Source organism: Tachypleus tridentatus, chromosome 10 (genome assembly GCF_004210375.1).
Source record: "Tachypleus tridentatus isolate NWPU-2018 chromosome 10, ASM421037v1, whole genome shotgun sequence".
In the NCBI taxonomy this organism is placed as follows: domain Eukaryota; kingdom Metazoa; phylum Arthropoda; class Merostomata; order Xiphosura; family Limulidae; genus Tachypleus; species Tachypleus tridentatus.
The window spans coordinates 108,223,852-108,237,095 of NC_134834.1; the positions used below are offsets into that span (position 1 = coordinate 108,223,852).

At 34.2% G+C, this 13,244-nt stretch overlaps 1 protein-coding gene across 1 annotated transcript in view; it reads right to left on the minus strand.

Annotated features, from left to right (window-relative positions):
* The window catches only part of LOC143230062 (zeta-sarcoglycan-like), a 29,415-nt gene extending 19,583 nt beyond the window's left edge, over positions 1-9,832 (minus strand). The window contains exons 1-2 of the mRNA XM_076463062.1: positions 9,723-9,832; positions 7,749-7,867 (exon numbers count right to left, since the gene is read on the minus strand). Of these exons, the coding sequence (XP_076319177.1) occupies positions 7,749-7,779 (31 nt within the window). The 5' untranslated portion in view covers positions 7,780-7,867; positions 9,723-9,832. The remainder of the gene's footprint in view (positions 1-7,748; positions 7,868-9,722) is intronic.
* Between the last annotated feature and the right edge of the window lie 3,412 nt (positions 9,833-13,244).

Sequence of the window (13,244 nt, forward strand, 5' to 3'; positions counted from 1 at the left end):
CGTCATCCACTGATACACACCAGTCAAATACTACATCATCCACTGAAACACATCAGTCAGATACTACATCATCCACTGAAACACACCAATCAAATACTACATCACCAACTGATACACATCAGTCAGATACTACATCATCCACTGAAACACACCAGTCAAATACTACATCATCCACTGAAACACACCAGTCAAATACTACATCATCCACTGATACACACCAGTCAGATACCACATCATCCACTGAAACACACCAGTCAAATACTACATCATCCACTGAAACACACCAGTCAAATACCACATCATTCACTGAAACACACCAATCAAATACTACATCGTCCACTGATACACATCAGTCAAATATTACATCATCCACTGATACACACCAGTCACATACTACATCATCCACTGATACACACCAGTCAAATATTACATCATCCACTGATACACACCAGTCACATACTACATCACCAACTGATACACACCAGTCAAATACTACATCGTCCACTGATACACACCAGTCAGATACTACATTATTCACTGATACACATCAGTCAGTTACTACATCATCCACTAACACACAGCAGTCAGTTACTACATCATCCACTAACACACAGCAGTAGGTACTACATCGTCCACTGAAACACAGCATTCGTCCATTGCCAACGTACCAGGTCTAAGTACCTTTGGAAGTACTTCATTTATTGTCAACGACACAGTGACGACATACCTGACGTCTGTAGCCCAACTCCATTGTATTAACAAATACAATTAGATCACTCGTTCGACCCAAAATATTTTTCTTCAATGCTTAAAAAAATATAGCAAAAGTTCTGATAATCCTGATTGTTTCCCAAAGATTTAAGCCTACTTCTGTGAAACTTCGTTATTAATTGTATTTCACAACGGCTGGTATCGGTATTAGCACTGTTATTAATAAGAAGAGAACAACGTTTCGACCTTCGTATGTCATCTTCAGGTTAACAAAGAATTCGTTATTAATTAAAAAATTATAAACGAGCACATATTTTATAAGCAAAATATATAAATAAAAATTCTTAAGTGTAAACTTAAACACAAAGAGATACGTTGTTTTAAATATATGGTTTCTCATAACAATAGTACGTTTAATATGTAACTATTATTTGTCGTTATTATTTTTAATAAATACACATTTATTTCAACCAATTAGCAAATTGTGGGTTTGCATGTAATAAACGTCACCGACGTAGGCCTTTAAGCAACGCATCGCATATAAAGAGCAGACAAAGTAAATTAGGTTAACCACTGCAATTACAAGATAGTTAAAAATTAATTTAATAATTCGTGATATTCGTTGGTCCACAAATTCAATTAGAGACAAGAATATGAAACCCTATAACCCGAGGTGGACCTTTATTCACTAAAGGCGTACTGGGATCCACAAAGCAGTGAGGGTACAGAAGTAAAACTTAAATAGAATTCAGAATATAGAAATAAGTCTTAAACATATCTAACGCACATAACAATGAAGTAGAACAACCATTGTTTAACATTTTATTGATACCGTGTATACAATATACGAGTGTGACAGAAGTTATAATAACCCTTGTTTAATATTGCTATATCTTGATACCGTGTGTACAATATACGAGTGTAACATAAGTGGTAACAACAACTGTCTGATATTATTATATCCCGATAACGTACATACAAGATTTTAGTGTGATAATTCTAACGTTTTTAGTATTAATAAGAACTAAAACCACTTTTAACAGTTTTTGTTGTTTTGAATTAAGCACAAAGCTACACAATGGACTATCTGTGCTCTGCCCACCATGGGTATCGAAACCCGGTTTTTAGCGTTGCAAGTCCGCAGACATACCGCTGAGCCACTGGGGGCGCTTCTAACAGCGAGAAACCGAACGGATATCTCAATGTCATAATAATTTTCCCGTGGTTCAATATTTATTAATAATTTAGACTTATTATGTTAATTGTTACTCTAGATTTTTAGAATATATTATGTTAAAATTATTTACTTAAATTATTTTTACTTTGGTCCAACCTCTGACATCATTTCATTCGTTGTTAACAGTATTTTCCTCACGAAGATCAAACTTTCAGAAAAAAAAAATTGTAAGCGTTTAGTGTTATCCCACAAGACTAATTGTCTTAATTTCGAACTACACAGAATTGCTAACTGATAATATTTCGGTTTCCAACACCATTTTAAACCTTATTAACACACACAAATACAATTTTTATTCTTATCAATAAGTTTAATGACTGAAGTTACCACATAAAAGTACAAACAACATTTACCATTATTTACTGGGTGTACTTTCACAGGTTCCCCGAAAGCTTTCTCTTTCAAGAGTAAATAAAACCAAAATTAAAAGTAACAGTTACTTATGTTTCGTAATTTTGAAGTTCGTATGTTGAGCATAATTCTTCTCGTGATTCATGGCATGTGCATATTTTATTAACATCACTAGAGAATAAATTCAAACACTACGTGTCCCTTACGTTATGCCATTTTACTGTCTTCTGACTGACTGGCAGACAACACACTACTATGTAATGGTAAGAGTTGTTAAAACAGGTGACCCCTTCCGGCGGCCTTCAGCCCCTTTTGAGAAAATAAGTTACTTGTTGAGGTTACCATACATAGTATTTATCCTTACCTACCTGTTTATTGACTATTGTTACCATATCAACATGCACAGTATTTATTCTTAACTATCTGTTTATTTATTATTGTTACCATATCAACATGCACAGTACTTATTCTTAACAATCTGTTTATTGACTGTTGTTACCATATCAACATGCACAGTATTTATTCTTAACTATCTGTTTATTGACTGATATTACCATATCAACATGTACAGTATTTATTCTTAACTATCTGTTTATTTACTATTGTTACCACATCAACATGCACAGTATTTATTCTTAACTATCTGTTTATTGACTATTGTTACTATATCAACATGCACAGTATTTATCCTTAACTACTTGTTTATTGACTGATATTACCATATTAACATGCACAGTATTTATTCTTAACTACTTGTTTATTGACTGATATTACCATATCAACATGCACAGTATTTATCGTTATTCATGTTTACTAATTGATTTTACCATATAAACATACAGAGTGTATCGATCTTAACTGCATGTTTATTAACTGATGTTACCATATCAACATACACACTGTATTTATCTTAACTACATTTGTATTAACTCATGCTACAGTTACGACAGAAAGTGTTCGTATCCCTGCGTCCCGAGTAGTTTTTTGCTCATAAATTAAAAAGTATCACGATTAGGATAATGAAAGTACAGTATATTATAAATATTATAATAACACACATCTACATAATGTTTTATGTAAATTAAACAACAAATAAACTGTTTATAAACAAATAACCAAAAATAGGAGGAGCAGAAAGTGTTCGTACAGTTCAGAACGTGTGAAAAAACTGATATTCCCGTAAACATTTTGTTTAGTTTGGTGAATAAACTACATTATACCATTCTAGAACTAGACACTGGGTTTATAATTATTGGAATTTAGCCAGCAAAAAATTTACTTCCGGCAATTTAGCGCTGTCTCCGTCATTATCTGCTTGGTCATCATGGCGAACAGGAAAGAACTGTCCAGTGATTTAAAAAAACGAATTATTGTAAAATACAAGTCTCGTGAGTCTCTTTCCGGTATTGCTACACAACTTAATGTCCCGGAATCTACTGTTCAAAGCATAATTGCCAAGTTTAAGCTTACAGAATCAACTGCTAACCTCCCTCGTTCCGGACGCCCAACCAAAATTCCAGAGAGAACCAAGAGGAAGGTTCTCAGAGAAGTTAGTAGGAACCCTCGCTTAACACGTAATGACATACAGAAACTGGTAAGGGAAACTAAGGTTGAAGTAAGCACCTCTACAGTTACGAACATGTTACGCTCTTCTGGATTAAAAGCATGCCGTCCTCGTATAACTCCATATTTAAAGCCTGTTCATTTAGAAGCACGATTGAGGTATGCAAGAAAGCAAGTAGATAAACCCTTTACCTATTGGAAGAGTATTCTTTGGTCAGACGAGACTAAAATCGAGCTTTTCGGCCACAATGATGTTCACTATAATTTCCTTAAGAAGGGGGAACGAAATCTTCCAAAGAACACCGTCCCTACAGTTAAACACGGAGGTGCCTAGATCATGCTATGGGGTTCCTTCAGCTCTTCTGGTATAGGCAGCCTTCACCGCATCAACGGAATCATGAAAAAAGAAGAGTACGTTGATATACTAGGCACTTACACCAAGAATGATACTCGGAACTTGCGGCTTGGGCGTTGTTAGATCTCCAGCACGACAATAACCCTAAGCACACATCGAAATATGTGCAATCCTGGTTGCAAAGGAACCATATAAGCGTTCTGGAGTGGCCATCGTAGTCACCCCATCTGAACCCAATTGAAAACGTTTGGCATGAGTTGAAGACCAGGGTTCATCAGCGTCATTCGAAAAACTTGCAAGAGTTGGAGGCCTTCTTTAAAGAAGAATGGAATAAAATACCAGTTGAGTACTGTCAAACGATCATGGAAGGATATGAGGAGAAATTGCGCCAAGTAATTCACCTGAAAGTCTAAACAAATGACCATTAAAGTAGACGCACAAACACTTTCTTCCCCTCCTATGTTTGGTTATTTGTTTATAAACACTTTCTTTGTCGTTTAATTTACATAAAATAGTGATGTAGATGTGTGTTAGTATAATATTTATAATATACTAAACATCTATTAGCCTAATCGTGAACCTTTTTTAATTATGAGCAAAAAACCACTTGGGACGCAGGGGTACGAACAGTTTCCGTTGTAACTGTACCATATCAACATATGCAGTTTATTTATCGTTATTCATGTTTATTAACTGATGTTACCATATCAACACAAGCAGTATTTATCGTTATTTGTATGTTTATTAATTGATATTACCATATCAACACAAGCAGTATTTTCCATTAGTACTCATTTCGAGTACTCTACTTGTGTATTTCAAACAGTTAAAGTCATATGCATACAACACTGTTTAATGTGGCCCGGCATGGCCAGGTGGGTTAAGGCGTTCGACTCGTAATATGAGGGTCGCCGGTTCGAATCCCCGTCGTAACAAACATGCTCGCACTTTCAGCCGTGAGAGCGTTATCATGTGACGATCAATCCCATTATTCGTTAGTAAAAAAGTAGCCCAAGAGTTGGCGGTGGGTGGTGATGACTAGCTGCTTTTCCTCTAGTCTTACACTGCTAAATTAGGGACGGCTAGCGCAGATAGCCCTCGTGTATCTGTGCGCGAAGTTAAAAAAAAAACACTGTTCAACTTTGAACGATAGAGCGAAAGTCGCTAATGTAAGAATTAATTGAAAGAAATTATTTACAAGTAAGTGCTTGTGAAGACACTAAGTATCACGTATAGATTATTTACGTTCTCTGATGTCCAACCACCGTTTCACATCTTATCTAGTAGTTCCACATTCTCCATGTTTCCAGAACAAAAAGACTCGATGCGTGAGAAAAACCCATAAGTCAGAGAATGTGTTTTTCAAAATGGTATATTGCTGCTTTTAAAGGACAGGTGGATATGTTTAAGATGTTGGGAACAACGAAAGATAATTTTCTTTCGTACATTTTAATGTCGGGGAACAGCTTCGAGATTATTAGAGAGCGCACGTGCTTCCAACCAGGAATAAGTGCACGTGGCAGCTTCTAAGTGTTTGCGCGAGAAAGTGAGCTAGTCAAACAAAACAAAAAAAATATATAAAAATAAAACAGTCATTCTGATTTATTTCTGTCATTTGAAAAATTTTATGTAAAATTTAAGGGAAGTTTATGGTGGTAGGCTGACAGTTATTAACCATCGGATAGTGTTACTTTAACATCTACGTGCATTCTAACACTTATCTCTTTTTCTTTGTAATATCACGTAATGAATTTCATAAAATATTCCATGGTATATATATTTAAAGGTCTTCAATGAAGATCTTAGGTTTTACAGTTTGCCAGGAGGAGGATTTGAAACTATGATTTAAAGTATAATTTAGTTTACGATCACGAAGAATAGACAGTTAATAGGCAGTGGGTCATATTATGTTCAAACATGTTTTATTAAGTAAGATAATTCATAATTATGAAGGTATTAAAATGGCATTTGTAATCTCAGTGTTCTAATTTATTGATCAAAAAAACCCTGTGCCACCATTTACTGTTTTGTTTTCAAATAGTGTGCTGCTAATATAGATATATTAAGTCTTTTGGAAAACAATATATCATTAACTTACGAATTTCTTGTTTCAGTCATTAGATCAACTCAGTATAAAATATTACCAGAATTTACCTCGAGTTTCTATTAACTCTGTTATGTTATTTTCCATTTCTTTGTGGTTTCCAATATTTAACGCTTACATAAAAACACGCTTAATTTATTCGAAATCTGCGGTCATAACTATCAGTGCGAATGTCTTTAAACCTATTTACAACTGATGGTTAAACCTTTTATTGCATGGCAGTAAGTAGCCTAGTGGGTTGTGTCTGACTGTAAGTCTGAGAATCCGTGTTTCGAGTCCTGTTGTTGCACTTTAGGGGCCGTAGGTGCGTTATGAGAGTGACTGTAATATTACACTATTCGATTAGAGTAACACACCAGTTTGCGGTATGTGTTTTTAACTAGCTACTTTACCTTTAGTCTATTAGTTCAGAATTAAGGATGGCTGGTGCAAATTCCATCCTCCATGAAATATCCATCATGTTAATTTGCAGGTTTTTTGGTAACAAACACTTGTACGAATACTTTATTAAAATCGAATATTTCGAAAACAACTTAAAACGCACGCGTTTTAACATAACATTAAGATATGACTCATTAATTTACGATATAAAATTAATATTTTATTCATTATAAATGAATTGCATCATGGGATGTTATATGTGGCTTAAATGAAGCAGCTTATTGATTAAGAGAACTTGCAAAATCTGTTAAGATGATAATAGAGAGACATGATTTTAAAACTAAGATTAACTGGTAACTACAAGATAGGTTACGTGATGTCAGAACTATGTTGAATACACAAATACATCCGATATGGAAGTCTCCATAGAATGACATGTATCAGAGATATATTTTAGCAATGGCTAGCGTTCCGTTTCGAACCCCAAGTATTCATATTTAAAAATCCTAAGTCGAGAATATCATCTGTACTAAATTACATGGAAAAACAAAGGAATTTGGATCAACTTTGGGGTACCAGAAATACTCAGAAAAAGACTTGCTACAAGTCGTATCCCGTTCGTGAAAGCAAAGTTTTGACATGTTATAGCAAAGTGAGAATCCACAAATACGAAAATCGAAGGTAAAAGTCCATGTGTCTCACACAACACGGAACACAATTACCTTGTGCATAATTTACTTCCAAGACGTATCCATTCAACCATCGCACACAAAAGTAAACCGAAGCATGAAATGAGTATTCATGTTATTCCATATCAGTGAAGTGAATCGCTATTTCTGTGTTATGATATTACTGAAATGGACGCTGGGAAACCGTCCTTCTCGTACACTAGGTAGAATATTGAAAGCATGCAGGGAGGAGTGATGTGCTTTGTATATAGTAGCATTATGTGTAAGCGATATCAAATATAAATGAGTCAGTTATGAGTTACTGTACTAAGCTATTTAAACGAAGATCATAGTCTTTTAGTGGTCAGTAATACTCACCACTGAATCGGAAGTTCTCTGTTCCTACCATGACCTCATCAACATCTGCTCGGAAGATGGTTCGACCCTCATTGTCTTTAATTGTGAACTCTTCAGATATGGCTTCTACAACGGAATCCCCAAAAACAGAAAAAATAAAATAGTGCAGATAGAAAACAGGACTAACACAGTACAACTGTATACATATATGTAGGTGCGTAAAAACATAGGCGGAACACATTCAATAAGGAAAACTACCATAATTGGTGTGATTTGGCCACAGCAAAGTGACATTAGTGTGTGCTTGATGTTGGAGCTCAAACGTCAGTAAATGTTATGTCTACCAAATGTTAATGAAAAACATCATATTTAACACGAAGAGAGCCGTGTCACCGAGAACATTGAACTGTTGTTGTTCAACCTTGTTTTAGCACTACGTGAGTCATGATACTTAGGGTATCCTTGGAACTGTTGTTATCCAATCTCGTTTTAGCACTACGTGAGTCGCGACGTCAAGGATATCCTTGGAACTGTTGTTATCCTATCTAGTCTGCTGTCAGTTGGATCTGAACTGATGTGACTTGTAATGATTGATAATAGTGTCTTCTTTACAAGCAAAAAAAAACAAACTTTAGCCTACGGTGAAGTTACCATTCAGTGCCACATGTATCCATTTTCCATAAATTTACTCAAAACATGTTTTCATATACATGTTCCAACTGGAAATTTGAAAGTTCAATGGCCACCGAGCCACTTGTATATTTTTTGGTGTGTGAAACATACTTTATTATTATCAGTTTAACGTATAAGTACATGTTTCTTTATGTACGTGTTTCCCTGTGAACTATAATGGTATGTATATACAAGGATTAATATTCCTACGTTAAACTAATAAATATATACATAGGGCTTTGTGGTTATTAGTTAAGCTGTTATACATATAAAGTTCGTCTTTCTCAGTTAACTATTATCTACGTGTTTTAAATTTCTTCGTTATATTTTATATATATATATATATATACATCTATATAGTTTTATATTCCTTTGTTTATATATACATATATATATGTATGTACATATCTAAGATTTAATTTTTCTCTGTGAAGTTTTTATGTATATATATATATATATATATACATCTATATAGTTTTATATTCCTTTGTTTATATATAATATGTTTATATACAATTTATTTTTACTCTTAAAATGCTACCTATAAGCATATATATTTCAAACCATATTGAGATCTTTCACAATAATATTCCATCTATCATTATACTCATAAATAGAATATTTGATGAATTTAAAGAATCAAACCGTTTCTCAGCTTCCAAAGATTTTCCCGCGACGGCAGGATTCGGAAACTAAAAACTCGCAAAACTAGAAAAATGTACCAAAATAAAATTACGAAACTCGCTTGATTACCGACGAAAGCCTGGCACGATCATGTGGTTAGGACACACTTGGAATCCACGTCACACCAAACATACTCACCTTTTCAGCCCGGAGTCGTTATAATATGACGGTCAATTCATTGGTAAAAGAGAATCACAAGCGTTGGCGGTGGGTGGTGATGACTAGCTGCTTTCCATCTACTATTTCAGTGTTAAAGTAGAGACGGCTAGCGAAGATAGCTCTCGTGTAGCTTTGCGCAAAATTCAAAACAAACAAATACGTTGGATTTTCTTTCTCCTATTTTGCTGATTCTAAGTACGTAACTCATTACTTTCCGATAAAAGGTAATATAATTACTCATGAAAGAAAGACGTACATATTTCATAATGAATATTAGGCAATTTTTCTAAGTTTAGTATTCTATATTTCTTCCGTTTTTATTTAATGTTCAGGACAATCGTTTAATTATTTCTACTCGAAGTCCATACGTTAATTTCATTACAATATGCCTTAGTGCAAACCGAAAAGCGTCTACCTTAACGCAACAGAAAAAAAAACAAAACGTATTTAGATGAAAGATAAAAAAGAAATTCCATCATACCTACAAAAATTCTGTTTGTTACAATCCCTTCGTGATTCCTAGCATTAATGGTGATGTTCTTGGAAGATTGGATCTTCAATGGTTCGTCCTAAGAAATGTCATTAAGTTTATTGAGTTTAGATTTGAAAAGAAAGTTAATCCAATTCTATTTAATTACAATACACAGCTCATTAACACAGACACGAGGAAGTTTTCATATTGCCTGAGGCCAAAAATCAGTTTTTGGTTGTTTCAAAGAAGAGTCTTCTCACTGTTACAATCAAAGAATAAATATTCGGTAAGAGAACTTCTTAAGAGAGTAAACTTTACATTAAGAGCACTTGTTTAGAGTGTAAACTTCACATTAAGAGCACTTCTTTAAAGAGTAAACTTCACATCAAGAGCAGTTGTTTAGAGTGTAAACTTCACATCAAAAGCAGTTGTTTAGAGTGTCAACTTTACATTAAGAGCACTTGTTTAGAGAGAAGACTTTACATTAAGAGCACTTGTTTGGAGAGTCAACTTTAACATTAAAGAGCACTTGTTTGGAGCGTCAACTTTACATTAAGAGCACTTCTTTAGAGAGTAGACTTTACATTAAGAGCACTTCTTTAGAGAGTAGACTTTACATTAAGAGCACTTCTTTGGAGCGTAGACTTTACATTAAGAGCACTTCTTTAGAGAGTAAACTTTACATTAAGAGCACTTATTTAGAGAGTAGACTTTACATTAAGAGCACTTCTTTAGAGAGTAAACTTCACATTAAGAGCACTTCTTCAGACAGTAAAATAAAGGCAGCAACAATTTCCACACAATAAACAATTTTTTTACTCCTCTTTAACAGGTTTCACGCTGTGAGCACTTAGTGGTAAGCAACTGACGAGTTAAAGGAACATTAAACATGATCTACTGACGAGTTAAAGGAACATTAAACACGATCTGCTGTCAGGAATTCACTCAGACTCTTGATACTGATTTCTCCAAAGCAGGATATGAACCACAAACAAACAAGTATATCAAAATATATCGACAGATATCTACAAACATGTTGTAAGAACAGTTTTTTAAGAAACACGTTATTGTACCTGTTTATATTATCATTAAAGGAAAGAAGTAGGAACTAACCTACAACCAGCTGCCTTCTAAAAGTATCATAGTAAAAAATTGATATGTAAAAATGTTGTTTGTCTTTTTATTAGCTGGTACATAATAAATACATGTAGCAAAGGTTGAACTAATGTAAATAAAACATTAAGGTTTGATTAGTTGTGCCATGTATAACGTTTGTTCACAAAGTTTCATCATGTATAATCAGATGTATTTAAAGAGGATCAGGGTGTATAATATTAATAATTTACATTTCTACCCTGCAAAAACAGGGTACCTGCTGTTCAGAATGATTGCTCTGTTTTGAATTTCGCACAAAGACACACGAGGGTTATCTGTGCTAGCAGCGTAAAACTAGAAGGGAAGCAGCTAATCATCACCACCCACCGCCAACTCTTGGGCTACTCTTTTACCAACGAATAGTGGGATTGAACGTAACATTATAACGACCCCCGGCTGAAGAACGTGAACATGTTAGGTATGACAGGGATTCGAACCTGTGACCTTCATATTACGAGTCAAACCAGTCATGTCAGGAGCAATGCAGATAACAACATTTCTAGAAATGTGTATGTAAATGAATGTACATATTGCAAACGTTGTTACACTGATGAGACAAACAGAAAGATTTCTTCTTGTTTGTGTGAACATTAAATAATCTCATATTTTTCCGAACATGTCTAAGAATAATCATTCTTTTGATTCTATTAAAGCAAAATTCCTCAGCGGAGAAAATAACATTAACAGTCAACGAATGAAAGGAACTCTCTTAATCCAAACAAATCAACTATAAACTATTCTTAACAAATTCAAAAGTGTTCATTTATATCTATTATTATCGGTCCTATCTTCTCCTGGCACAGCAGTATGTCTGCAGACATAAAACGCTAGAAACCAGGCTTCGATACCTGTGGTGGGTAGAGCACAGGTGGCGTTTGTGCTTAACTACAATTACACAGACAAAAGTCATTTGTATATTGAATGTATTTTAATGTGACGGCTCTACCTGTTTAGCGTTATTTCTATATTTATATACTTCATAATACACTGATAATATACGTTATTAAATTCGCAATTCCTGAGTAATATGTTTTGTAGATTACTATTGTTATAGATTCTCACGTGATTCTTTTATTTTAAATTAAATTCTGTTCGCCGCATTTCTTGTATCTCACCAGATGATTCTCGGTAAACCTGGTGAAACGTTGTGAACTAAATTACCAAATGATTTACTCTGTACAAGAGGTTGAGTTATTTGTTTTATCCAAATCACTATACTTGTGAATATTTTTATATAGTCGGAGAAAACACTTTAATTTTCAGTAACTTACAAGACTGTTCACATGTTAGAAAGAGTCGAATACCAAGATGTGGTGAAAAATAATTTATTAATAACTGAAGTACACGTCTTTTTCTTTTCATAATCCATAGGTTTGTAATAGTTGTTAAATATAAAAATAGATATGTATGGGATAAATCACAATAACAGTGATCTATTTAAATTTCATAAAGACATTAGCTGAAACAATTCACTAAATACTGACCCAACATTACTGTACATCAGTAGTTGTTAGCTGATAAAACTCAGTAAATACTGACCCGATGTTACTGTACATCAGTAGTTGTTAGCTGATAAAACTCACTAAATACTGACCCAACGTTACTGTACATCAGTAGTTGTTAGCTGATAAAACTTAGTAAATACTGACCCGATGTTACTGTACATCAGTAGTTGTTAGCTGATAAAACTCAGTAAATACTGACCCGATGTTACTGTACATCAGTAGTTGTTAGCTGATAAAACTCAGTAAATACTGACCCAACGTTACTGTACATCAGTAGTCGTTAGCTGATAAAACTCAGTAAATACTGACCCGATGTTATTGTACATTAGTAGTTGTTAACTGATAAAACTCAGTAAATACTGACCCAACGTTACTGTACATCAGTAGTCGTTAGCTGATAAAACTCAGTAAATACTGACCCAACGTTACTGTACATCAGTAGTTGTTAACTGATAAAACTCAGTAAATACTGACCCAACGCTACTGTACATCAGTAGTTGTTAGCTGATAAAACTCAGTAAATACTGACACGATGTTACTGCACATTGACAGTTGTTAGCCTACCAAACTCGGTAATGCTAACCGGATGTTACTGTACATCAGTAGTTGTTAGGTGATAAAACTCAATAAATACTGACCCGATGTTACTGCACATTGACAGTTGTTAGCCTACCAAACTCGGTAATGCTAACTCGATGTTACTGCATATCAGTAGTTGTTAGATGACACAACTCAGTAAATACCCATCCAATGTCACTGTACATTGGAAATTGTTAGTTGATAAAAGTCAATAAATACTGATCTGTTGTTACTGTATATCAGTAGTTTTTACCTAACAAAAGTCAGTATTTAAATACTGACTCGATGTCA